Here is a 27,946-nt window from a genome sequence, read left to right on the forward strand (position 1 = left end):
CTTTTGTAGTTTATGACTTTTTTTGAAAGCTCCCGCACACTGCAACTTCATGAAGTTACCATAAAAAGTGACGCGTGGTGAACCTGCTGCATTTGAACCTCTCATCATTCCCCTGTGCAGCCGCTCGGCCACAGCAGCGTCTCTCCTCTGAAGGGGCGTCCCACGGCTCGTCCGTCTATTTATACTCCTGCTCGCCTTAATACGGAGAGCGCCGCGCAGCTGCCGGGTTTTCTACATTTGGAGCGACGGTCCGTGCAGCGAAGGGCCAGTTGGGAGGGACCGCCGGTCTGAGGAAGGTCAGCGGAACCACGCATGCCAGCTTCACACGGCGCGCAGTGCATGTAAGTACACGAATGAGACTTCAGTCCACATTTACTTTCTCTAATACCGATTCTAGTGTTGGAAATCTAACAGCTGGGAGGTTTTTGAATATTCCATGGCTTTATTACAGTCATTCACCTGCTGGCGTTTGTTCTGTGCCCTGTTGAAGTTCAGACTTGAACCTTGTGTGTGTGTGTGTGTGTGTGAAAAGTTTTATATAGTATCGGCTAAAAATGACCTAAAGGCAGTGAGTGGGTTCCAGAAGATGTTTTACGCACGAATTACGCACGAAAGAAGCTTTAATTTCAACGTCTTTACACCTTACTCTCGTCATTTACTTAACTACTTAATTGTGAGTTTAAAAACAAACTTGCGTGTGTTTCTGTCTGGACATTAAGTAAGGGACTGTGACGTAATTTGAAATGTTCTCACCATCTGCATCTTTGCCCAATCCATTTGAAACGGTCGCAGTTTGTCATGCTGGGCTTCTTATTCCTAATTTATTAATCTAAATGTGTAGTTTAAAAACTGCCTTCGGAGCAGCTGATAATGTGTTACACCGTGCTGGGTGCTAACAAGTGGATTGTGGTGGTTTCATGAGGAGAAAGCTGCTCTGCCCTGCAGCCACACGCCTTTAATGCAGAGATCAAGCAAAGGCACAGCAGCGAGTGCAGCTGCTGATGTCAGTTTCTCACATCTTAACTCCTGGACATTGCGTGGATGTTTAAACGCACCCATGCGTGATACATGCGGCCACATGTGCCACTTGTATTCATTGTTTATATGTTGATGGGACGTGTGAAGGAAAGGCCTCTGAGAATTTGCCCTTGAGTCATGGTGCTCCACAGGTGGGGCTTGAGTGCAGGTGGCCCAGCCAGGACAGGTGTAATTGCTCTGAGCGTTTTTCTTGGCCAGCCTTTTAATCTGGTTTACTGTGCTGCTGCTGCTGAGACACTGAGGTCTTACATTTAGTCAAAGTGTACCCGTCGCAGGTGTGTACAGGTATGCTGAAGGTGTTTTTTCTTTCTTTTAAATGGGGAATTCATGTGTTAATCTGTGTGGAAGATTTGAATTTACATCCTCGACTAATCACTCTGCGCCTTTTTGTTTACCTCTTCATTTGACATTTCCATTTGAGCATCATAACACTGCTGAAGTTTCCCTGTCTGGGCAGGTAGAGAATGGATCCTGTGTGCTCATCCACCGGCTTTATTTCAGAGTTAGTGTCAACTAGTGCTGCCGGATTAGAAGACCGTGATCCCCGTTGAGCCTCGATGGCATTCTCCCCTCCAATCGACAATCCTCCCGCTCGTCACATGACTTTTGCTCTTTAAACAAGTGTGGCAACTCTCAACTCTTACTCTTGATCTGCCTGCAAAAACATAAAGGAGCTTGGCGTCAGCGGGACTGGGGTCGCTTGTGTCTTTCTCGTTCTGGTTCTGCACAGGGAGGTGAGTTCTCCTGCTCCGATTGGCTCAGCGTTTCTGTTCAAAGCACACGTGTTTTGAGGTGACACAGATACACAGCTTCTGAGCTTGTGGTCTCATGTCATGGATCATTAAAGCTCTCTGCGACGTGGTCATTCTGGACCTGCACCCTCCTGCTGACAAACTACAAACTTCAGTTTATATGTTTATATGTGTGTGTTTTGGGTGTTGTTCACAGATGAAAGGCAGGTTTCGCCACTGGTTGTTCAGACTTTGACATTCAGGCTGTATGACACCTGTTCACCTGTTTCCAGCCCTCTAAGAGGAGCAGCAAACACGATTAATTAAACTGAGAAGTTACATCTTTTACTTTGTGAACTCTGCTGCCACCACAAGCATTCAGCCCGGCTGCAGATCTCTGTGGTGCACTAAGTCCGTGGCTCACGGCTCTTTGTTCTGGGTCCATTGTGCTTCCTGCAGCGGGAATGCTGACATCCACAGTCTTTGGAAAGTGCACGGGCACATATGCAAACACACACTTGTGTTTGTACATATCTGTGAGCACACAGTCTCCCGTTTGTGAACCTCGCTGATGGTTAGCTGCTGCCTTTCAATGCAAATCGTGTCGTATCAGTGCTGTTAATATGTGGTTTACAGTCTCATGCTTTGTCAGAGCTGTTTATTCACCTCCAGGCAACCAGTTTCCAACAGAGCCCTTTCTTCTGGCTCTTCTATCTGGGAACATGTTGTAATTCAGATCATCATGTGCGTGTTTGAAGCTCCAGCTGTCTGTATTCGACAGGTAACACACGCCGTATTGACATACAACATTCAAACTGGCTATGCAGCTTGTTAGATAACGTTTGGACAAGAAAACTCGTTCAGCTCAAGTTACATCCAGACTTGTGGAAAAGACCGGTGAGTCTGCAGGCTGAGTGTCATGGACTCAGAGTGGAGCTGAGCTGCTGAGGTGCTGAGTTTCAGTGCAAGGGGAGATTCCTGCATGGCACTGCAGGCTGGCACAGCTCATCTTACATCAAGCAAGAGCAGAGAAGAGACTCAAATGAAGGATGCATTTTACAAAAACTGACTTTTCTGGGAAGATGTGTGCAGACCGGTGAAGGGAACATGAACGATGAGTTCACATGTATGTGCTATGCTAATAATGAAGTTTAACACTTCTTTTTTGTTTTCTTATTCCTCTTTCAGGAGCAATGCCTCACTCACCGAGGAATAGATTGTTCTACCACCCCTGACTGGTGAACTCTCAGCTGGAGGAAAGTTTGGCTCCTGTGTTTTGCCTTTGCAGAAAAGTGGAGAAACAACAGCCCTCCTGCTTTCTGTCACTACATGCTTTGCAATTATTCGAAGAGAATCGACTGAATCCTGCTGAGGGACACGGATGCCATGGAGAACCCAGTCGTGGAGCCCAGATCAGAGCGGATCGCTCGGTATAAAGCCGAGAGGAGGAGAGAACTGGCCGAACGCTTTGGCAACATGGAGGAGCTGCCGACCAAGTGGGTGAGGAGGGATGGGAAAGAGGTGCACGACCCTGCGACTCAGGCCCACAGAGAGACGTTGAACTCGGATGGCCTCGGCGAAAGAGTTAATGGCAGGACCCCAGGGGTCACAAATGGATTAGAGGCAGACGCTCCTGCAGAGTGCAACTATTTGAGAAGGTGAGGATGACTGACCCCAGTTAAAAACACAACAACTTTTGTGTATATTGGGATCTTTTTAAGCTGTAAAAAAACACACACACACACAGACACAGTGAGCCCTTCAGGGCACAGGTATAAAACTCTGTAAATAGGGAGGCTCTGCACTAACTGAAGAGGTTTTGTGTCACATACAGATACAGCACAGCGTAGGTGTCTGTATGTTGTTCTTGGTCCTGACCCTGGATGTTGAGGGGAGCAGGTGTTTTGGGCTTCATTTGTTCACACCAATAAAGCAACAAGCCTGCTTCCTTAACCCGATGACACCTGTCACCTTTAACTTTTCCACCTTGACACCTGTGGAAGCACATTTCAGCTAAAAAATATCCTGTAAGTCATTGGAATGAGAAATCTTTTTGAAATAATGACCTAATATCTCAAAATAATGAGAAAATTTGCCAAATAATAATAATAATAAGTCAGTATCTCAAAATAACTGCCATGATTTTGCTAAAGTTTCTCATTAAGATGTGTCACGTGCTCTTTTTTTCATGAGGTGGACGAGTACACACTGTGGCGAAGAGAAAAAAAGGATTTAATGAATTTGTGTGTTCGTTTTGTACCCTCTTGATGCACAGCATGTATGTGGGGCGCGCACACACGATGTTCTGTGTGTAAAATAAGGCTGCTGAACAGCTTTTTTAAATTCTTTCCAGATTCACACCTGACCTGAGCCAAATTACAGTTTGAAGGAGTCTTGACTTTTGTATAAGAAGTTAGAATCCGCATCACAATAGACATTATTTGCATTTGTAAGCAGAAAAGTTGATGATTTTCTGAAGACCAAAATGTAGATCCCATTGATCCAGTTATCCAAGCTGGCTGTTCTACCAGTTTTTAAACTTGCTTCTCACCAGTGACCTCTTAGACTTTCCTTGACTTCACCAGTTGCTCTGTGGCCTTTGTTACTAATTAAAACTGAGAGGTCTAAATCAGTGGGTCCCAGCAGGGAGTTTTAAAGCCAGTCTGATTGGTCTTATGCATTTAGTTGGTTCTATCCCAGCCTGGCACTTCCCATCATGTGGTCTGGGAGCTTTTCCCTGGCTCAGACATTAGAGAACAGAGACCGGCAACAAAATTTCCTCTCAGAAAACAGGTACAACGTCGCTCCTTTTCGGGATCACATTTGCTCGTTGTTTTGGCAGCTCTCAATGGAAAGGTTCGACGCTGTGCCTTTGTTTCTGCAAGCATTCCTCCCCCCTCGTTCCCTACTCCTGCATCCTCACCGCCTTCCCCTCACTCCCGCCCCCTCCAGGCAGGGCTCCCAGGACTCTGCCAGCCTGCTGAGTGGGGAGGGGTACCTCGTCCCTCTTGGACTCGATGCCCCGCAGCTCCACACTCGGGTGTCAGTGGGCCAGTTGAGAAGTTCCCTTCTGCAGCAGACGGGGAGCGGAGGGCAGCCCGAGAAAGTGTACGGTCACCTGCATGTGTGTGATCCAGACTGACACCGTCAGCTTCTGTTGAACCTCCGTGACAATAATGTGTCTTCGCCTCAACATCTTCTTCCCTTTCCTCCTTCTCCCATTCTGTTTGTGTGGATACTAGTTGCCCTGACGCCGGCCGAGCCACGTCCTCTCTGGATCTGGCTGTGAAGCCGGGCTCTGAGGGGGGCCGGCGACGCACCCGGCGTTACCTCCCCGGTGGAGCAGGTGGCGGTCGCAAAACCAGTGAACGCTTCAGGACACAGCCGATCACAGCCAGTGAGATGGAGGAGAGCAGCGGGTAGGGCCTGCGTGCTGTGGTCACGGTGCAAGCTCTGCAAATGAGGCACCTGGTGGGGTTTTTTCCCCAAAGGAGATGGTTTTTGCAGTGTCTTGTAGACATATTTTTAGATTATTGTGTGACATTTGCCGCCAGGATGTAGGAGACCTACTCACATTAAGTAATTTTGAGTGTTTTGCTCGACTTGACTAATAAAAATTCTGTGACACTTTGGCTGAGGTGTGGCAGGTGCAGCACCTTTACATAAAAGCCCACAGGTGGTGTAGTTTGCATGTGTCCGTCGTCCTCCATGACCTCCATAGTGCTGTTTACCAAGCATGCAAATGTGGCACAGTATCTTGACTGTTTGAGCTCCCCACTGAAGCACAAAGACGTGTACTGTGAGCTCGAGGCAGAATCCGAAAGAAAAGCAGACGGGAGCCCAAGTCGACCTCAGCTGCCTGTTCACATTTCATCTGCTGGCCTCATGATTTGCATCTTTTCATTTCTCCAGGCTGTTGGACGCAGAAGAAGAGGAGAACAGCAAAGGTAAAGCTGAGTTCCCACTTGGCTTCCCACACCAACCACAGTATTGTAAGCAGAAAGAGACTGACGGCAGGAGGGAAAAAGCTACATTTCATATCTTAAATGAGATATTAAGGGGTGATAAAATAATGTTCCCTCCCCACACTGTGAGGCAGCCTGCACAGTTGCCTCCATGAACTCATTTAATAGCTCACGAAATAAATCAGGTTATATTTTTAGGCTCACAATAGTTAATATCCTCAGCGATGACAGATTTACGTCTCACAAAACCATGTGAGCAGAGGAGCAGCTCTCAGTCCGTTACACTCTCAGCCCCCCCAAGACTTTACAAAGATCGACTTACTGGGAGTTTGAACCGCAACAACAGAAACAACAAACCAACAAAATCTTTTTTTTTTTCTTTTTTTTTTTATTGCTGTTTGCATTAATTTCTTTACTTAATGTCCTCTGCTTCTGTTTCTTATTTCTGTAACTCCACAAATGAGTCAAAGATTCGCTTACGTTCAGACTTCTGAAAGTGTGGATGATTTAAATGTGGCACAAGGAAATTTGATTGAATTTCTTATAAACGATATTCACGTATCATTTGTTTATCTTCAGTTACTGTGTAATTATCTAGTGTAAACAGAATATATTAATAGGCTTACTTATTTGCTGCCTACATGTTATCAGAGGAAGACAAATATTCTTGCGTTTTATTCGATCGCTGTGTATCCTGTTATGGATAATACTGATATGTGAAACAAAACTACTCACTATGGCTGCCAGATCAATACAGTGCAGTAAAAAGTATAATATTTCCGACTGATTTGCAAATCTCTGACATGATGATTTCTGTCTATCTTTCACAGCTGATGAGAAAACAGATGACAGAGCCAAGATGAGCGTGGCAGCCAAGATGTCTTTGTTTAAAGTGAGTCCATGTTAGTCACAGCGCTGAAATAGGATCCTCACTGCTGTTTATGACCTGCTTCGTTTTCTCTGTTATGTGCTGACGCCTGCTACTAAAAACGATTCCGAGTCAAGATCACGGAAGCCAATTCCCTCTGACGGGATGCGAGACTTTTCATGTACGGTCACAGCTGAATCATCTTTCCTGACAGTTTAGCCACAACCATTGAACTGTTGTCAGGATGCCGGATCCTGGATGAACTCGTCTGACAGGAAATTCTGCTGATACATAATTGAAAACAGAAATTTATTCAGGAGTGGAATAACTTTTCAGGTCCTTAACAGAAGGCAACATTATGCATCTATTCTGCTTTGAATAACAGCTACAGAATCATTTTGATGGACTTGTAATATGGGGAATGGTGCCCGTCATTCCCTCTCTGCAGCTGTTCTTGCATGATTTAACTTGGAGTGGGTATGAGAAGTGTGTGATACTGCATGGCACCAACTGGATCTTGAGCTAAGAAGAAGCTAGCCAGTTAGCTCAGTACAGATCTATCACTTCTCCAACCTCCATGCTCACAAGGGTCCCACGAAATATGGCAGCTACAGTAGTTTTAAAAATAGCGATACGGGGGCAGAGTTTTTCTGGGGGCCTGGGGGCCTCGCTGATTGCTGCACTACACATTAATTCGTTCACTGATTTTGGTGACACTAAAATAACTCTGGGATTTATGTAATTTACAGACAAACAGGTTTACTTGTAGCTAAAGTAACCACTAACTCCTGCTAAGCATAGCTGCTGTTAGCTATTTAGCTTGGTTAGCTGGGCAGCTAGTGATCCTGTTGGCTGACTCACACCAGGACCCAAACCTGGCAAGAAAACCACCTGTGTCCAGTTCTGGGACAGGTGTGTTCAGCTAGAAGAGTACTGTTTCATTCTGCATATTAATGTGCCTTCTGTAAAAACAGGAAGCTAAGGAGCGACTTGTCACGTTGATGTTTGTCACTTGTTGTAGGCCTGCTGTTGTGTTACAGGTTATATTATCTCTGTTAATATACATCACATTAAGATCATCATATTTTCTTGATTTTCTTTGTTTTCAGCCGTGTGACAATGCGAAAAATGCAAAATCACCAAATTTGGAGATACAAAAAAGGTATCTAAAGCTGTCAGACAAGTGTGGTAGTACAACATTGGCTTGTGAGATGTAGTGGAGTAAAAGTATAAAGTTACAAAGAACGGAAATACTCGAGAACTAAGTAATAAAGTAAAGTAATTTACACCTGATTACTTTAGTAAATGTATTTAGTTACTTTCCATCACAGATTGATCTAGCATTAAATACGCTGGTGCTATACACTAGATTAAAAGCTATTAATATGGGCTGGTGATAAGTTGCGCAGATATTGAACGGTTCAAGAGAAAGCGTCCGTCGCCTCAGCTGCTCACCTTACAGCCTGAGACGCGTGATGAGTCAGTGCTGAGCGTGCAGAACCCAACCTGATCACACTGAGGGATATGAATGGTCAAACAGGTGCTGTGTCTGGATCCACACTTCAGTTTAATGCTAAGGTCTGTACTTATTAAAAGAAAGACTAAATTTACAGTGTGATGAACCGTCCAGAGGTTTGTTTTGTCTCCATAACAGAAGGTGATGTGGATTTTCTCCTTGACGGCTACAATCTCCGTTCCTACTTTGCACCTCCTGCGCAGTTTTAGTCATGAAGCACCAGGTGAAAATGTGCCAGGCACTGTGTTACCATTAACAACCATAGCAGGGGTGTTATAATTAGCCTGCATCTCTGTGGAGGCAGGCGGGGAGGTAACCGAAGCCGTCAGAGCTCTGGTTACACTGTGACCTGTTGGGCTGGCATTCTAGCCGTGTAGCCAAGACACTCCACCTTACAGCGAGCCGCTTTATTCACCAGCTATCTGAGCTGCTTCCCCTCCCTCCATCTGTCCATGCAAATAGAACAGGAGACATCAGGAGGGGGAGTTTTCACTGCCATTTTTGTGGTCAGCCTTATTACTTATTTAGCGGGTGGAGGCTGTTGATTGAGGCTGCTATTTGACCTGTTGGTGTTGATACAACATGTTCCCTGCCTCCTCTGTAGGAGCTGGAGAAGTCCGCCGCCCCCGAGGCCTCGGCCTTCCTGAAGCCTCGCTCGGGCAGCGTCTGTCTCGAGCGCAAGGTGCGCCGTGGTAACGACCATCGCTTTCTGACTCAGCCAATCACCTGTGAGGAAATCGGGGCTATCAGGTGGGGAAGCTAGTGGAAACACAGAGGGAGATTTGGCTCCAGTGGCTCAGTGTTATGCAAACTGATGTTGGCATGACACCACTTCAGACATCTGTTGCATTGTCATTTTAGGCATTATTCTTTGTTTTTCTTGCTGTCAATGAAACAGATCACAAATATACTGCTGCTAAACACATTTCTCTCTGACTTGTATCTCAGTATAGTTTTTACGTGGAAATACTGTTAATTTTACCCCTTGAGTTTAAAAGAAGAAAATGAATTCAAATAAATCATCATTTTTAACTGTTTAACTGTTCACAAATCACTGATACCAGAAGTGTACCCTCTACATGATCGCTTTTGGTCTTTATTTTATTGATTTGATGGCTGAAAGAAAAATATTGACCATCTTGTGAATTGTAATTATAATTTTGTTTTACATCATATTTCCCTGCAGCGCCCCAAAACCAGCACCACCAGTGGAGTCCCAGTCTGTGCAGGCCGAGTCGGTGGAGGATGGCGATGAGGGCTGCAAGCTGAGCATGAGTGAGAAGCTGGCCCTCTTCAACAACCTGTCCCTGCCGGGGAGGCAGGGCGGCGGTCCTGCCGACGGACCCCCGGAGAGACGAAGGCAGAAGGGGGCTCGGTACCGCACGCAGCCCATCACTGTGGAGGAGGTCAACCTGGTGAGGAGATGAGCCAAAGCAGTACAGTCAAATCAGCCTACATCTATGTCACATGTCTCATGCGATAAAAAGCTCAGAGTGTTTCATTCAAAAATAACAGAAACGACAGAAGTATGTAGCATGTTTTGTATTTTGAATCAATAACCTGTGTTATCTCTACCTCTCTAACCAGCTCCAGACGGGCCCCGTTCAGCTTCCTGCCTTTGGTTTGTCCCCTCATCTGTCCGACAGACAGCAGGCCTCGTCTGTCAACCTAAAACCCAGTGAAGTACGCCTTTCCCAGCCAAGACCTGATACCGCTTCTGTGCCTGGGGAGCCTTGCAGTTCTAACCAACAGGGCCAACAGCGCCATGAGTCTGAGCCAGGCTTGAGAGGAATCCTGAAGAAGAGCTACTCCGGAGGCTCAGAATGGAGCAGGACAGACGGCGGTCAAAGGGATGCACCGCTTTACCACGAGCAGAACGGCGGAGGTTGTGAAGAAGCAGGGACACCAAAGAGGATAGAGAACACGGAGCGGCAGGACATTTCTGTACCACCACGGAGAGAGAGACGTCAGGCCTCTGGTGGGGAGGGAGGCTCACTGACTGCTGCTCCCTGGAGGCAGAGGGCTCGAGCCAGGAGGGAAACCATTGCCTGTACACCAATAAGAGCCTCGTCAGAGCAGGATGCCACTCAGGAGGAGAGGAACAGCTGGACCAAGCCACAGGAACAGCTGGTCTCCACCGGGGAGCACAGCTCAGACGCTGCTGGGAGAGTCCGGTAAGTGTCCTATGATTTAGATTTACAGTGACAGAATGATCAAATTTACAAATGTCACCCGTACATGCAGTTTCAGGGCAACATTTGTAGGCAAATTCAGTGTTTTCTAGTGGTTTTATATATATTTATATTGTGTTATCTGTTCTAAAGGCAGCAAAATGAGGAAGACAGTGTGAGGAAGATGAATGAGGAAACTACAATCATGGGACACGTTCAGGTCACAATGGCAGATGACACCTTGAAACCGCAGGAGACGGACAACACCAGCATGAGTATGGTAAGAACCAAAGCTTCATGATGTCTCCAGTGTGCACAGTAGGAATCTCAGTGGACCACAGCTGCAGAATCAGCGGCTGACTCTGAGTCTTTCCAGCGCTTGTGAGAGTCCAGTTTGGGGTCAGTGGGTTACAGCCTGCAAAGCGTTGACAGTGCAGCTGTAGGGTCAACACAGCAAGCAGCAGCCAGCAGCAAGGCGTGCAGTGGCGGATATCCAGCTGTGGCTTTACTCTGCAGCCAACACAGACTAAAACTCGGTCACCACAGGCCTCCACACACAGTTTGGGTCACATTTGTTTTTTTGTTTTTTTTCCTTGTAGTGACCCCTTCCAGCTTATAGCTCAGCGAGTCCAGCAAGTTTAAGACGGTAGAGGACAGTGCTATTTGTAGTAAAAAAAAAAACAAAAAAAACAAATATCCACAATCAAAGACTTGTGGCGGTCGTTGGGTTCGCTCCCCCTGCCATCTTTAATGAAGAATGAGATGTGGGCGGGTCTCACATCGGTGTGTTTGTCATTCCAGTGAAACCACACATGGCCTCTCTCAGCAGCTGGTGCCAAATGTCTTGAGCTCAGCCTGGGGAATAGCCAGGCCGGTTAGTGCCTTGTACTGGGACGGGTCTAAGAATGGTATGAGGAATGTAAACAGATTCTGGCAGTTAAAAGTCGACCCTATCGTGACTGTGATCTCGGCTGCACCGTGGTTGACAGCGTGTGTCTTCATTTCTGTCTTCCCGTCCTGCTCCTGTTAATGTCCGTTTTAATTCTACACTTCTAGAAAGATTTTAATTTGTTTCCCTTTTTACTGCCCCCTGTAGGAAGGGAGGGAAAACCTTCATATGGAGAGTGCCAACACTCAGTGCTGGGTAAGTCTTGAAAAATGCATAGATCCCTCTAAATTTCCATTATTATCTCTGTTACAAGTTGTACAGCAGCTTTAGCCTCCCTCTCTCTCTTCTAATTCCTCTCCTCTACCAGGAACCCGTGTTTGCCTCTGTTTATTCTAGCAGCACGCCCCAATATGTCATGTGTTTCAATCAGGTAACTGTTTGAGCCGCTGCATGACAGACGAGTCTCCACACTTTGGTTTGCAGTGTTTCTCATATGCAGTGGAAGGTTTTGTCATCGCACAGTTTCAGGTGGCTGTGACTTTTGCAGACGATGTGTGAAGTTTCACTCACGCTAACGAGTCAACTCTGCGTTTTTGTATGTGAAAATCATCCTTTTTCTGAAGTGTTACATCGCAGCTCTCACTTCAGCTGTCAGCCCGGTTGTTTCTGCTAATTCTGTGCTCTTGGTTCTCTCACACTTGTGTTGTTAAATTTTCTTTTCTGTCAAGTCACTTTTTGGAAATATAAAACGTTTCACCTTTCCAAAACCCAATTTTCCTAATTCGATCTTAAACAATAAATGAAGAACTGCTTCTACAATGCAAAATTTCGTTAAATGTATTTCATGTACATGAAATTCAAATCAGGTTGCCATAAAAGGCAAAGAAAAGAAATAAATGATAAAGAAAACAAGCAGAAAGTAAACCAATGTTAGCCAATAATCTTAATATAATGTTAATAGAAACGTTTTTCTTCATGTATGTGTTGCCTACGTTTGTTAGCCTCACCGTCTTTTTCAGGTTAATTCATGTCTCGTTCTGCATCTTGTTTATTCCCCTGCGATCTGCTCTCCTGCGCTCACCTGAACTCCATGTTAATCTGTTTTCGCTTCATCCTCAAGACGAATCTGTCCTTTGAGGCGCAGGAAGTCTCCTCTCCTACCAAGAACCAGATTCAGCCTCAGTGGAGACACAAGGTGATGTAGGATAACCTTCCTTTGAATATTTTAACATTTTTTTTAATGCTCAGATCTTACAATAACACGTCAGTTTCTCTGGCTGTGTAGGCTAAGGGAGACGAGGATGAGCTTCAGATGGATAAAGCAGAGGGATTGTGCTCACAGCAGGAGACGGCTGACCGAGAGCCCGAACGTATGGCCAAGAGAGGTGAGTTTAATTGAACTCTGGTCTACTCTCATCATCTCTGCATCTTTAACTCACTCAATCCATGTGTTCCACCTGTTAGAGCTTGGATCTCCAGAGTCAGACACAAGTGACACCTCTCATCACAAAAGACACTCCACTGAAGCTCCGACACGCATATGTGAAGGTTAGAGCGGCGTCAGTTCATGCTGTGTGATTCTTGTTTGTGTCTGTCAGAAAATCTCTGTGAATGTACGATCGCGTAAAGGCTCACTGAAATGAAATCTCAAGTATGCAAAGTTTACGTCTCCTGTCCCGTCCCCCGGCAGCTCCACACGAGGTGAAGGAAGAGACGCCTGTGAATGAATCCAACACGTTTGACGGAGGTTTCTACAGAGATCAGTCGCCACCCTCTGCTGACGCACCACCACCCTGTGGAGATGCTGCTGTCGCTGAGAATGAGCAGGACCTGGACGTCCTCTGCCAGACCAACACCCCCATGTGAGCCTGGTTTTAGCACAGACTGTGAGATGATCGAAATCTCTGTGTTTAAAAACATCTTGGATATTCTGCCATGTGGTAGAGGGAAGCTACACCCATCTGTTTTTACTTGTTATATGTGACTTATGAGTCAAAAAACTGAGCTTTGTGTAAAGAAATTGAAAGTATAAAGGGTTTAAAAAATATACGGATTACAGTTTTACCTGCCTATAAATCCCTCCCCTCCCTCCCATCTTGCCTGGACTGGAAAGCGCTGCCTTAACAAAATACTGCACTCTGCTGGTAACCTCTAATTTTTGTGCACTGAAGATCAAAGTTTATCCCCCCCTGATCCCACTGACATCACATCGCAGTAGTAATCTGCAGCATATGCACACATAATCATCGGCTGTTAAATATAATGACCTGATGGAGATTCTGCGAGACTGAATTTGTCATGTGTGCGTGCAGGCTGACCTCAGCAGTAGCGGAGCACAGACGCTCGGTGCGTCCGTCTCGTCGGACTCAGGGCTCCAGAAACCCTCTGAGGGCTCTGGCTGCCAGGGAGGACATCAGGCAGAACTACATGGGAGAGACAGCGAACATGGCTTCAGAGGACAGGATCCGAGCAGACAAGAGTGAGTGGGAATATCTTCTCTTTTCTTCATTTCCTTTCATTTCACTTTGTCTTGCTAACTCAGCTTCATTATTGTCTGTTTTTTTCCCCCACAGAGTCCAAAAACTCCTCTGAGTCACATTTGTCAGATGCTGCAACTAGTCTTAAGTCTTATCCTCCCTTCAGCGAGCTGATGCTCATTCACATCAAAGGTCATAAAAGATTTGCTTTATCTGAGTGCACGAGTGCCTTCAGGTTTTCATATTAACCAGTGCCTGTGGTGACAGGTAGGCGGCATGTCCAGGTGCGTCTGGTGGAGCCCTCGGTGCGGTCGCTGAACAGCGGAGACTGCTTCCTGCTGGTCACCCCGGAGCACTGCATCCTGTGGAGCGGAGAGTTTGCCAACGAAGAAGAGAAAGCCAAGGTACCACCGAGGACGTTAACACGCTGTAATGTTTTCATTTTCCTGGACAGTCAGTTCCTAAGTGTGTGCCGTGAAATCTAATCTTTAGTAAAAACATGTAAAAATATCACACCACCTGAAAACCTCATTATCATAGGCCCAGATGCTGTAATATATCACTACATATCTGAACAAGTGTGACGAACTAAGATGTTATTATAACTCTAGTAAATATTCCACATTCATAATTTGAAGTCCATAACATTGCATAAAAAATAAACTTGATGCCCCAAAGTACTTTTTTTGTGCACAAAATGCATTTTGAGCAGCGCGCATAATACTTGCAAACATTATTTCTTCAAATAAGATCTGCCCCAAGTGAAATCCCATTTTTGTCTTCACTAATTCATATTAATTTTTTTAAATTTTTCGCTGTGTTAACCCAACTTCCGTGAGCCGTCAGATCTGAAACACAGCTGAGATACCTGTTGGTGCGGCACGTCTCAGTTCCACGTGCCTGTTCCACTGTGGTGCTACAAACTGATGATTTTGCTCTTCAGGCCTCTGAGCTGGCCTCATCCATCCAGAGTCAGAAGGATCTCGGCTGTCAGGCCTCCCAGATCGTCCACCTGCAGGAGGGGAACTGTGACGGCAGCCTGGCCGCAGACTTCTGGAGCCTTCTAGGAGGAAGGACACAATACAGAGGTTAGAGGTCAAAATGTCAAAATGTTTCTCCCACAGCAAAAAAAACCTGTTTTAGGTATACTGTGTTCAGTAGCTTGTGTGTAGAAAAACACACAAATCCAAATAACAGATTATAAAACAGCAAAACCAGTCTTCCAGTTCTCCAGTTCTCTCATACATGCACAGTTTGAAGGAGAAGATGAAGAAGAAGGATATTTTAATTGGCTTACGTTTGAAGTGATCACATTACAAACAGTATCTGTTGGATCTGTGTTCATGAGGACGATACAGCATGTTTTTCCATTTGCACCTCCCCACAGGAGCCAGTGCAGAAGAGGAGGATGAGCTCTATGAGCGAGGAGTGGTGGAGTCCAACTGTGTGTACAGGCTGGTGGAGAACAGACTGGTGCCTAATGAACAGGCCTGGGCCTCCATCCCCAGTGTGTCCCTGCTCAGCTCCACTGAGGTCTGGGGTCTCTTCTGGATCCCCATGTTGCTTACTGATGCTTATGTGTTGTTTTGAATTCGTTTTGAGTCTTTGCATGTCAGGTTTATTAGCTGATCGTGGGTGCGTGTGTGTGTATGTGTGTCCAGGCCCTGGTGTTTGATTTCGGCAGTGAGGTGTACCTGTGGCATGGACAGGATGTTTCCCACAGCAGGAGGAATGTTGCTCTCCAGCTGACTCACCAAGTGTGGGTTGGAGCTTATGACTACAGCAACTGCCGAGTCAATCCACTGGATCCCACACACTGTAACCCCAGCATACCGCTGTAAGCTCACACTGCAGGCAGTGCAGCTCTCAGTGCAAAAGAAAGCAATTAAAGACAGAAAAATAACAGCAATGTCATTATAATGTCAGCAAACAGCACTGTGTTCACATTACATGCTGTAAAATCCCAGCATGCTGTCCACATCACAGCACACGCTGACATGCAGCAGCTGCCAAAAGACACTCGTTTGGAAAGTCAGACAAGACGACTGAAGCCCCGGTTTGCTGCAGCACGCTGTGCTAACGTACATTCACACTGAGAGCCAGCGTTAAAGTCTGCTGTATGCCGACATCTCACTCTGCAACCTGATTCACTTTGTCAAAAGTACACAAACTTGACATGTTTAAGCACTTCAAAGAAAAAGTTTAATGTAAAAAAAAAATCTCATAATATGAAAATACACATTTATGATGCTGTTATTACGATTATGCTTAAATAGACAAATTAATATAAATAAACGTCTTGTAAGGACTTACAGAAGCCTTATGCTGTAATGCTTTTCACAAGGACCTTCATCTAAAGCTTTAGCGTACACAGAAATTAAAGGAAAGGCATGTCTACATACTTTTGGCCATATAATGTATACAGCCATAGGTTTGTACTCTATAAAGTCCAGAGGCAGGTTAATAAGAAAGCATAATATCATGACAGTTTCCCATAATGTAGACATTAGAACAAACCAGTTGGTAAAGATTTCCACCGTTTATTAAGGTTTAGTGTTCTGAAGTGTATCTCGTGCAGTGTGTCCCTGCAAAGCTAGATACTGGAGTAAGTCTCCACTCGTGTCCTCAGGCGGGGAGACGGGCGTCCCAGCTGGGCGTTGTTCGGCTGTGTCTCCGAGCACAACGAGACGGCTCTGTTCAGAGAGAAGTTCCTGGACTGGACGGGCAGGACTGAAGGCAGGGAGGAAGCTGCTGCAGTGAACAGGCAGACGCAGGTTCATCTCAAAGTTCGGCATTTTAAAGTCGTCCCACAACACACAACAGCTAAGTCCCCCCTGACCCTCTTCTGTCTCCAATGTCCTCACAGCCTGTCCTAGTTGAGTCCTCCGAGTCCCCGTCGTCGGACCTCCTGAGCGCCTGTGATGCCAAAGCTCTGGTGTCGGGTCAGTCGCTGGAAGGGGACGGCTTGGTCCACAGTGTGTTGGCTGGGGTGGACATCCAGAGGGGGCATGGAGTCATCACGCTGGAGGAAGGACGTCAGCTGGAGCTGAGAACAGTTGCTGTGGACACCTGGCACGTCCAGGAGTTTGATGACAGTGAAATTCCCGTGGAGAGCACAGGACAGCTTCATGAAGGAGACTCCTACGTCATCCGCTGGACGTACCGCATCAGCTCTGGTGGTCAGTGACATTCATGACATGATGCGTGAAGGCCGCACTCTTCTTAGGGACTGACGTTTGGTCTGTAGTTTCAGTTTTTGGATGAGAGCATCGACTACAAAATGAGTACATCTCAGCCTAAAACTTCCCCAGTCGATTACTTGCATAAAGACATTTTTTTTTTGCCTTTTCTGAGTGTTATGAATGAAAATGCAAATGATTCAGTAGAAGTAAATGTGCTGATGTTGCATGCATCTCCTGAACATAAATCTGCATACATAAATCTTTCTTTCCACCAGTCTGAAAGTAAACATCAGTGATATTTTTTTCCTGTCATGTCCTGTCTTATATTTAGGTGTAAAATCATTTCTTCTCTTCATGCAGCCTAATGATACTCCACGTTTTTCTCCGCTGTAGATAAGCCAAACAGTCCCGGTGAGCACAGCAGAGGACAAAACGAAAACACCGCCTTGTTCCTGTGGAGGGGCCGCCACTCCCACGTCAGTGGACGGGACACCGCTGCTTTCCTGTCCATTGGGATGAACAACCAGGAAGAGTCACAGGTACGAGCTTCCGAAGTGAGTCACCTACTCATTCAACCTGGCGTCGTATTAAATATATAAAAAGTGTTATGTGTATGATATTGTTGTTTAGCGTCTTCATGCAGTATGTTGTTGGGTGAAAGTAAGCATTATTACTTTCATTAAATTATTTTTTGTTTTATTCTTTTTTTTTTCCCCGGAGGTTCAGACATTTTCAGCAGTCATCCAGCAGGACTGTTGTTGTTGTTTACAGCCTTTGTGTTGTGTTGTTTCTGAAGATTGTGGTACCTCAGGGAAAGGAACCTCCTTGTTTCCTGCAGCTTTTCCACGGAGGCCTGGTCATTCACAAGGGCAAGCGAGAGGATAAGAGGAATCCAGGTGACAGTCAGGCCGTCTTTATTGTCTTCTAGCATCTGTTGTCCTTGTTTTGTCGTGTGATTTAAAATAAACATCCTTACCTGTGCGCTGTAGCAGAGTGGCGTTTGTTCTGTGTGCGAGGAGAGCTCCCAGAGGAGGCCTCTCTGTTGGAGGTGGACTGCTGCTGTGCAGGTCTGAGGTCCAGGGGCTCTGTTGTTCTCCTCAATAGCCAGCAGGGGATGCTGTATCTCTGGACTGGCTGTAAAGCTCACATGGGCTCCAGAGAGGTCAGCAAGAGGGCAGTGGAGCGTCTCACTCAAACGTAAGTCAAACTGGATGAATGCTGAGATGTTTTTGACAGCGAAGAGCGAAAACATTTTCCAGCTTGTCAGTCTTGTCCTTTCAGGTGTCCATCAGAGTTAGGTCTCAGCCACAGCAGCCCTGTGAAGGTGCAGGTAGTGGAGGAAGGTTCGGAGCCTGCAGACTTCTGGGCTGCACTGGACCAGATGGACAGGAAGGCCTATGACTGCATGCTGCAAGGTGGAAAGCAACACTCCTGTCCACACAGGACGTCATTATCATCATCTCTCAGCTGTGTAAACTTTTGAAGGCGAAAGCTGAAATGTCTTTCTCCTGTCAGATCCAGGAAAGTATAACTTCACACCTCGCCTCTTCCACCTGAGCGCCGCCTCTGGGAGTTTCCGCGCTGAAGAGCTGCAGAGTCCAGCGCGACTGCCGGGACTCGTGATGGCAATGCCTTTCGTCCAGGAGAGTCTGTACTCTGTACCACAGCCGGGTGAGAGCACACTCAACACTGTCACACAGAAAGCAACCGGCTTCTTTTTATCTTTAATTCATGTCCACAGCTTTAATTTGTCAAGTCAAACTTTTGGAAACAAGATTCACCTAAAACTAAAACCAACAATTTGTGAATTTGTCTTAGGAAGACTTTTAAGAAGTGGCTTAAAAGACTGACAGCTGTTCCATATGACTGTAAAACACAGTCATACATCATTATTTTAATACTCTCACTGAACATTTTCTTGTTACATATTTGGTTATTTTCTCGTGTTTTTCAGATGCTGAAAATTAATAAAATAAATTAAAGTTCATCATTTGTATTAAATAGCACAAGGTCCACTTAGTGGAAATTTCCCAGAGGTTTTTACTAGTTTCACAGCCTTAGTTGCCTTGAAGATGTTTCAGTTATTATCACATTACCAATGCATGCAATTATGAAACATAAATAGAAATAGCCCAAAATGTACTTTATTGCTCATTTAATTTCCTTTTTCTTTGTTGTATCTTTTTTATCTACCAAAACCCAAACATTCTGCAGGAACATCAAAGTCGAACATAATTTATTATCAGTCTGACCTGAATCAATCTGATCTGATTCCACTTCATGGTCTAACATATCACCTATCTTTCTCATCCGTCCTCCAGCCTTGTTCCTGCTCGACAACCGTCTGGAGGTCTACCTGTGGCAGAGGGGTCAGCCCGAGCAGACGGAGAGCTCGGCTTCAGCCTGGAGCTGCTGGCATAACGAGAGGAGGTGCGCCATGCAGACGGTGCTGCAGTACTGCGAAGGTAGGAGGAAGATTTCTGGCAGGAGTGTCTCCAAAATAACAAGAGGCTGCAGGTTGTTTGCTGCGCTTAAAAACAAGGTTTTCTCTCTGTATCCCAGAGATGAACCCAAGACGGCCACCGCAGGCTTACCTCATCTTTGAGGGCTCAGAACCTCTCACCTTCACTAATGTGTTCCCCCGCTGGGAGAGGAGCCCGGGACCACACACACAGGTACAAGAACCATGGAGTTATATGAGCAGTTTATCATGTGGAAACAAGCCCAGGTGTGGTGTAGTCTTGTCAGGGAGACATCAGATTTTACAACCACACAGAGGTGGTTTTTACCAACATTTACAGGCAGAATTAAGGGGTTGGCATCAGCAGCATTATACTTGACCCATCTTTTAATTGCATATGTAATGGATTACAAGGTATATTTTCCATATTATTTTTCATTTTTTCATGTTGATCATATCATAGTCTTAAGGTAAAAATCACTTGTTTGTCAGGGAAGTATCATGTGACTAAAACTCAATTTAGAGTCCGTCCATTTTCATTATTTCTTTAGTGGTCACTTTCTAATCTGAAAAGCATTGAAGGAAAAGCCCCTCGTAATAGTCCATCATTTTCTTACCACACTGCCTCTGGCTTCCATCCCGTCCCAGATAATCCCTTTGAATGCGTATGAATTTTAGAGTCACAAAATATCGTAGTTCTTCCAGCCGAACTCTGGAGTTGGTAGTTCAGTCATCTCCAGGCCTGATTCGTTCTCTCATTTCTGTTTGACACGGACTGCAGTGACATTTTGTATTCTGCTCTATATTTGTGATATTAGATGTTTAGTATCTTAATATATTACATCAGTTAATGTATTGACCATATAGGCTCACTATTCTTTACTGAAGTCATCTCTGAAGATATCTGAAGAAATCTTCTGTCTTTTAGGTTTTATTTGAAAGACTCATTAAAAAGACATTATCACTATAAACATGCATTACTCTGCCAGTATATTATTAATATCTGCCCGCAAAGCAGCATGACAGAAGTTCCCCATCGGGTTTGTTCATAAAAATATAAGACCTGCAATCATATTTTATCCCCTTCACTCTCACTTTATTGCCTCCTTTTGTTAGTTTATGCTGTAAGTAATTCATCATCTGATTGCAGGGTTGTATTTCACCTTATCACTTTTCTGTCTGAGTGTTTACGGTGCAGCATTTGGGCTTTTAAAGCCTTCATTTCACATACAAGAATAAAGTTCTGGTTGGATGATTTGTATTCTTTCGCACAGCCTCTGTGAAATTTTAGCTGTAATTACTTTCAATTAATATGGACTTTTGGATTTTTTACTGCTTGTGTGATTTCCTGATGCAAGTGCAGAGCATGAGTCAAGACAGAAACACAACTAAATTCAACTGTTGCTGTCCATATGTTTGCCAGGAATGCACCCACTTCAAGAAATCATACAGGTGAAGAGATCAGGCTTACAAGAGGGAGAGATAACCGGTTCTCCATCTGTAACAGCTTCAGTTAATTAGAATAACTGAATATTTGTTATTGTTTGGCATCACTGATTACTTATCAGTTCTATTCCACAAGGATACCTCTTTCAGTCAAAGCCACATTTCTGTCACATCACTGGGTGCGCTCGTTACGTTTGTCAGGGCGACGCGGGACGGGTGAAGCTGACCTTGGTGCAGGACGCCCTGGCCCAGCTCATGAAAACTCAGTATCCGCTGGAGGAGCTGCTGCGGAGCCCCTTACCTGAAGGGGTGGACCCTCAGCACCTGGAGGTCTACCTCTCTGATCAAGACTTCCAGGTAACCTGATGAAGCAAGACGCAGAGATGTGTCTCCACCAGCAGGCTGCAGTGTTTGCTGTGTTTTGCAAATGAAAACAGACATTCAGGTTCAGTCTGATGATAAATCCTTTAGAGTTTAGTTTAAATTTCAACATTTATATTTTATTATGGAAATTGATTTTAACATTGTTTTCCTCCATAAATAAATCACTGCAATTATATTTCAGACTATTTTGGAAATGAAGAGAGATGAATATGCCTCCCTCCCGAGCTGGAAGCAAATTGATCTGAAGAAAAGCAAAGGGCTTCTTTGCTAGACAGCGAAAACAAGTGGAGGCCGACTGACACTCCTGCAGCAGGGACTTATTGCTCCACCAAGAAGGGGAGACGGTGGAGGGATCTCTGCACCATGTTGCTGCACAAAGGACGGCTCACAACGTAATGAAAAGAGGATAGAAATTCACTTTTATTTATGTCAAATTAGTATGAGTGTATGGACTTTTTATCAGACGTGAATTTCTCCATAGCTACTGTTTGGAAAAACAGAAAACATTTTCCTGTGAAACTTAATTTTATCTGTACAAATCAATGAAAGATAAAAGGAAAAGGTGTGTGGGAGTGACGGAAGGACATCAGTAACAAACTGTGGGATAAGGATGACAAAACAAAGTGAGTGCTTACAAAAAAAAAAGATCAATGCTAACAAACAATGTAAACGAGAAAAAATAAAAGGTTAACCGCTTTCTAAATGTTTCCTCCTCGATCGATCCATCAAAAAAAACCCATCTCTGCATTCTCAGAGCTAGTTTGTGCTCTATTTTACTTAACATATTCAAAAATCTGCTTCTTTTCTTACTGATTGTCATCAAAATCTTAAAATAAGTGTGTTTGACTCATAATCTGTTGTGTATTTTACAGTCGTGTGTCATGATGTACTGATGTGTTCATTTGTCTGCCAGCCTTGGGTGTACAAAGGTTTGTGCCATGTGTATTGTAGCCTAAGCCCATGTGTTCATTGTGGCTTTGGGTAATGCCTTATTATTCACTATTAGCTATGCATGGGAGAGCAGGCAGACATGCTCCAATAACATCCCTCTGGCCCAAAACAACACGCTAATTCTGCTTTACCTCAATCAACACACTATTCAAAACATCCTCACAACATGGCAACACATAAAGACATTCTGTACCTGTCAAAGGTGAGTGAAAAGCACAATATTTCTGACAGAAATGACAGTAACATGTTTAACAGCTAATGGTGATGTACTTAAAATTTCTTGGTCTACTTTGATATTTGTGTACTATTCTTCTTCATGTCCAGATGTAGATTGAAACAGCTGCTACAACTGAATTTGCAACCAGATTTGAGTTTTTTTAAAAAACATTTTCTTGACAGAATTAAAGTTTTTCTTGACTCCCTGTCTACCATTGACTTCGTACAAGGAAATAACGACTTTTACAGCCATGCTAGCAGCTCTAGTTAGGAACATCAGCACTTTGAGTTAAATGTTAACATCAGTATGCTAACATGCTGACAGTGATGACACTAATATGCCATTGATCATGAGATATAATGTTTAGCATTGTAATGCAATGTGTTAGCATGCTAACACAATGCTAACATGCTGATGTTCAGCATCTTAATCTGGTGTGTTAGCGTGCTAACACATGCTAGTTAGCACTAGACACAAAGTGTAGGGCTGTAGGATTGTCATTTGCTTTGCAGATATGTTTCTTAAGTAATTATGATTAATCTTGTGGGGTGCATGAATATGTGCCAAATTTCATGACAATCCAAACTGTTGAGAAGCTCAAAAAACACAAATGTTGACCTACTGATGCCACTAGAGGAAAGTTCAACAAGGTTATAAGGATTCATCCTCAAGGAACCATTAATATCTGTCCAAAGTTTTGTGCCAATTCATCCACATTCTGCTTGCATGGCTAAAAACTCGGAAGTGGAAGAGATCCTCCAGTGTTAAGAGACTCAGTTAATCATAACGCAATGCAGCAATTGGTCAAAGTAACTGTTGATTAGTTTGTTTCTGAGGGATGTTCAAGAAGTCATGCTGACCCCAGTAATTGTAAATAAGTCAGGCTGGTCTTCCATTGGTCCACTGAGTTGGAGCCCCCTTTGGGTTCACTGGCTAACTGGGTTTTATTTTCCTCAGAATGGATTAGCTGACTAAGCCTCCATGTGACTCTGCAGTGCCGGGGAGATTGGATTTAGGCCCACTGCTGGGTTCTACTGCTCTTGAGAAGAAATTTCCAAAGGCCTTTCACTTGCAGCAGCGTACACCTTAAATAGACCAACAATAAAATAATCTGCTGCAAGGTTAGATAAAAAAAAAAAACTCACCTGTGCCCGAATGTGTGACATCTACTTTTAAGCTATTACTGTGCAGCTTTAGCGCTTTTTGGTAATTTTCACTGGATGATGAGTATGGGAAATGTGCCTTTTCAATACTGTCTGGCAAAATACGTGCCTGTTGAGCATCAACTGAGAATTTAAAAAAAGAAAAAAGTCAGCTCATGGATAGAATTGACATATTTTCATGCCCTGCTGTTTGCTTGTGTACGTGGCCTATTTGTGTTTGCTCTAGATGGCCTGTTCTCTCTGTGCGTCAGCTCCAGGTATGCTTCGTTCCGGTTCAGAGGCCAGCGCTGCCTCGCGCAAAACCACCATGTGATCTTCGGCCGCATGCAGTGACTGGTCGATCCAGTCCATACTGCCGGACATGTGACAGGCGTTGCGGGTGACCAGCACCAGGTGGCTGACTGAAAGCAGGAGAGCAGTAGCCCTGAGAGAAGAAAGAAAAGGACATATTGATTTTTTAAAACTTTTTTCTTTTCTTGTTTTTTTTGACTGCTAGTGGATGAAAAACGCTTATTTCTAAAAAGACATTTTTTTAAAATTTAGCAAATACAGGCTTAGAATGAGTGTGCTGGACTGAGCAGGAAATAACACAGCAGATAAAGGGATTGCATAGCATCAATTTGAGCGTTTGTATCACTGTCTCAACCGTTATCACATTATGGTTAAGTCAACTCAAGCTCCACATGAGCAGGTTTTTGCATTATGTTACCAAACTCATGCAAAAAGGCCGTTTAAAAAGACATCAAATGTGATTACCTGGCATCCAGGAGAATTGGATCCAGAGGAGGGTACATCGATCTGACCACGTCGTCCACCCTGTGAGATGAGGCAGTGAGGAGGCAGCTTAGCCTGAGTCTGTAATGTGTTGATATTGAGCGGCGGCGAATCGAAGACTGAGCGTTACCTTGGGCTGATGCGTTTGGCCACAGTGATGATATCACTCAGGCTGGCTGGTGCTTTGACCTTTGCTCCTGAACCCATTGTCATGGCAACCAGCTTTTCAGTCAACGTGTGGCAGATCTGTATGTAATGTTAATAATTATATGGAAATATTATGCGTCAGTGAATAAAAATGTAGACTAAAAAGGACTAAAGAAAGAAGTACGTTACCTTTAGGATAGAGATGCAGTGAGAGACTAGTCCACTGTTTGAGAAAAATTCACAGCATTAGTTTTGATCTGAAACACAGGAACAGCATTGAGAGATGTTAACTTAAACGTCTAAAACTCTTCAGTGCCACCAGTCAGACGTACGAGGCGTCCTCTATCCAGTCCTCATTCTCCAAGATGGCCTCAATGTGAGGGTTGGTGATGACCACATCATCCAGCTCCAGCTCTGATGGCTCGCTCTGGGTCTCCATGGCTCCAATCAGATCCACTGTGGGTCTGTAAAACAGAGCAGGGAAGGCAGAGGAAGCAAGGCTGGATTGCTAACCAGACCCCTTGGGGCCTTGGAAGAATCAGTTTCATTTCACTTAAACTGGCTGGGTTGAAATGATTAATTTGCACCAGTTTTAGTGGTGACAGCTGAACAAAGGGGATGAAGGGGTTCTCTGCTACCTGAGTAACTTGGATATCTGCAGGTTGTGGAGATCAATGACATGATTTAAGATGATTTGTGACATTTTATTTTGCTACAACATATTGTGCATAGTCCAAGTGTAAAGGGCATCAACAGGGTGAAAAGTCAAACAGATACTAACGGCTGACTTAAATTAAGGCCTCTCTTCATTGTCACTAACTAATAAAAGCACAAAATGCCCCAAAAAAATTTTCCAAATTACAAAAGTGAGTAAATATGTAGCATGTTGTAATGCTGACCCCTCCCCTACAGAAACCTGCAGCACAGGTGAACTAAGACCATGAAAACCTTAAATTCTGCTAAATGTTGTAAGACTCTGAAGCAGCATGAAACTGCTTTTGCACTGATTCACTGACTTGGAGTCGAAGTGGTGCAGCAGGTCGTGAGGGTGGCAGTAGCGATGTCTGCACACCACCACCAGGGCAATGAAGGAGGCCAGGAAAATGGTGGCCAACACCCCAATGGCCACAATCACCACAGTCTCCATGGTGACTCCAGCTCCCACGACGGCTGCAGGCAGCAACTCGTTTCAATACGAAAAGAGTCCAATCAGGGTCGGCTGATTGTCCGAGCTCGACTACGGCTGGTCGCTCATCTGTCGAGGGGAGAATAATTGGTGGTTTCACTCTGATTGGCTGACATCCAATGAGAGAAGAGCAACATTATCACCACACTCGACGATATTTCGTCAGGAAATTTCCCTGATTTCCATTTTTTGTTGAAACATCAATCAGCAGTGTTTTGTCTGTTTCTAAACATGGCACACCTACAATACACACATAAACCTGATCTTTATCTGAGCACATAAAGAGCTGAAGTGCACTTGCCCTTTGTTTGCACTTCACACAGCGTTATAATGAAAACAGAGCACTTGCAATACAGAGACTTTTTCGCTGAACTGGGGCGAGTACAACCAACAACAATTATATCAACTCTATCGAGCACTCACAAAGTCATGAGCTTCAAAAGCTGTGCGAAAACATCCTGTTTCGGCTCACTTTGATTAGCAACTCCAGCAGCATACAAACACGTCTAAACCAAAGAAAAACTCAAGAAAACGTATGACCTCTGACCTTCTGATGTTTTGAATCCCAGCTGACGGGTTTTTGGATTATCTGCAGTTTAAATTAGGTGACATATTCCCACATTTAATGTCTCTCAGAGAGTGTAAAGTGTACCTGCCGTCCCCCTCAGCGTAGTCACTCATTAACCTGCCCTGCCCCACCTGATTGCTAGCATCGATGTGTGAAAACTCTCTAGAGCTGCCACTCACAAGTCGGGCAGCTCTCTGCTGGTACAGTATAATTGATTTGTAATTAGGTATGACATTTATAAAACAGAGATACAGTTTTATAGGCCGTTACAAGCACAAATTACCACAGGGCAGCTGAACCTTCAGCATTACAACATTGCAAACCTCATTTTGCCAGGATGATTATGTGAGATTCTGCCATGGAATGCTGTAATTCTTTAATCAGATTAATTTGTGCTACACTGGCCGTATCACACAGAGCTTTCTCCTGTCTCTCTGCTCGCCCAAAGCTTTTCTGACTCCTTTTCTTTTCACGGGCCCGTGGATCTGAAAAGCTTCAAATGAAGCACTCACAAAAGGTAAACTGAGTTACTGGAGGTATTTGTTACGATGGAGGAAAAACTCCAATTGCTTTTATGTGGTGAGTCACAACAACAACAACAACAGAGCTTCCTAAAAAGGTTATTCCTTTCGGTCAGTTTTGCTCTTTGACATTTAAACCCAAATTTAGTGCTGAAAAATAAACTCAGGTTGATTTATAGAGGACCAACGTCTCCCGTAGAGTATATCTAAGATAATCGTACTGCCAACTGAGAACAAACTGGTAGTCTTTGCACAGCACCGAGATCCATGTCCATTTTCTCATACTAAATATTGTACTTTTACCTCCTTATATTTACACCACAGTCACATACTGATCATATAATTGGCTTCTGAAATACACTCCACGACATTTATGGCTATATGTAATATCAGATTTTACATTAAAAACCCTCATGATCTGCTCACATGAGCCACTTCTCTACATAAGACAAAGAAACAGTATCTATTGTAGTGAAAAAAAGGTTCTATAGGTAAATGAAGCTCAATATAATTCTTTACTTTTACTGAGTGTGTGTAAGTGAAACTGTGAGTACAGGACTTGTAATAGAGTATTTCCACACTAAGATACCACACTGGTGTTACTACGTACTGGGGTGGATACTGTTTCCACCATCCACAATCACAACAAAATATAAAAAGTGAAAAAAGTGACTCTAAAATAATCCCCTCTGTTGTTTGGATGGGCTGTATGTTTTTCAGTGTGTGCGCTCTCCCACACGGTAAAGCGCACTGAACCTAAGCTCTGAGGAAATCTGAACAGCATTAGAAAGTCCCTGTTGCCTTGTTATACCTGAATTACTGAACAGTGTGGTTAAACAGAAACACAAATAACAAATAATAAATTTACAACACAACATTGGCCATGTGCATTACTTTTCTTCAACAGTTAAACACAGCAGTTAAGTTGACCGACCCTCGAACGTCATCATAACAGATACCAGTTAAACAAAAGTCAACTGAAACTTTGAAAAGTTACGTTTGAACTCAAAACACTTTCGACTTGAAAGAATCAAACATCTGATTTCCCCAACTTACTTACCTAAACATTTTGTTCTTTCAGTTGGATTCCTTTGAGGAGACAAAATACTTTTCTATCCGCCACCAGGAGAACGGAGACGGCACCAACATCTCCAAATCCGGAGCGTGAACGCGCACCAGAGCAGCCCGTGAGCGACGTGAACGCCTCACGCTGAGTTTGCCGCCGAATGACTGATGATCAAACTTTCCCCTTTCAATCCTGCCGGCGCGCGCGCCATGCAGGTTTTATCTG

General features: G+C 44.4%; 2 protein-coding genes across 7 annotated transcripts; one reads left to right on the forward strand and one right to left on the reverse strand.

Annotated features, from left to right (window-relative positions):
• svilc (supervillin c) lies at positions 1 to 21,831 on the forward strand. Of its 6 annotated transcripts, none has more exons than XM_046415619.1 (33): positions 2 to 341; positions 2,958 to 3,427; positions 4,722 to 4,877; positions 5,012 to 5,188; positions 5,682 to 5,716; positions 6,565 to 6,626; positions 8,723 to 8,868; positions 9,305 to 9,533; positions 9,706 to 10,292; positions 10,443 to 10,569; positions 11,386 to 11,433; positions 11,546 to 11,608; positions 12,299 to 12,373; positions 12,464 to 12,563; positions 12,643 to 12,726; positions 12,869 to 13,040; positions 13,491 to 13,657; positions 13,752 to 13,847; positions 13,923 to 14,059; positions 14,599 to 14,743; positions 15,043 to 15,188; positions 15,317 to 15,492; positions 16,285 to 16,429; positions 16,522 to 16,834; positions 17,231 to 17,376; positions 17,634 to 17,733; positions 17,830 to 18,034; positions 18,119 to 18,252; positions 18,353 to 18,508; positions 19,159 to 19,302; positions 19,400 to 19,512; positions 20,946 to 21,101; positions 21,310 to 21,831. In XM_046415619.1, the coding sequence occupies exons 2-33, from the start codon at positions 3,156 to 3,158 to the stop codon at positions 21,397 to 21,399; spliced, it is 4,902 nt and encodes a 1,633-aa protein (XP_046271575.1). In that variant the 5' UTR covers positions 2 to 341; positions 2,958 to 3,155; the 3' UTR covers positions 21,400 to 21,831. The 6 variants fall into 6 exon arrangements, with proteins under 6 accessions (XP_046271577.1, XP_046271575.1, XP_046271574.1 ...); XM_046415618.1 differs by having other exon boundaries at positions 3 to 341; positions 17,827 to 18,034; XM_046415621.1 differs by lacking the exon at positions 12,643 to 12,726 and having other exon boundaries at positions 1 to 341; positions 17,827 to 18,034.
• On the reverse strand, positions 21,528 to 27,893 carry tmem98 (transmembrane protein 98). The gene is made up of 7 exons (XM_046415635.1): positions 27,716 to 27,893; positions 25,397 to 25,635; positions 24,713 to 24,844; positions 24,570 to 24,603; positions 24,364 to 24,479; positions 24,216 to 24,275; positions 21,528 to 23,883 (listed from the first exon to the last, which is right to left on the reverse strand). Exons 2-7 carry the CDS (start codon positions 25,525 to 25,527, stop codon positions 23,682 to 23,684), a joined length of 675 nt encoding a protein of 224 aa, XP_046271591.1. The 5' UTR covers positions 25,528 to 25,635; positions 27,716 to 27,893; the 3' UTR covers positions 21,528 to 23,681.
• Positions 27,894 to 27,946: the final 53 nt, after the last annotated feature.

This window comes from Scatophagus argus, chromosome 16 (genome assembly GCF_020382885.2).
Source record: "Scatophagus argus isolate fScaArg1 chromosome 16, fScaArg1.pri, whole genome shotgun sequence".
Taxonomy (NCBI): Eukaryota; Metazoa; Chordata; class Actinopteri; family Scatophagidae; genus Scatophagus; species Scatophagus argus.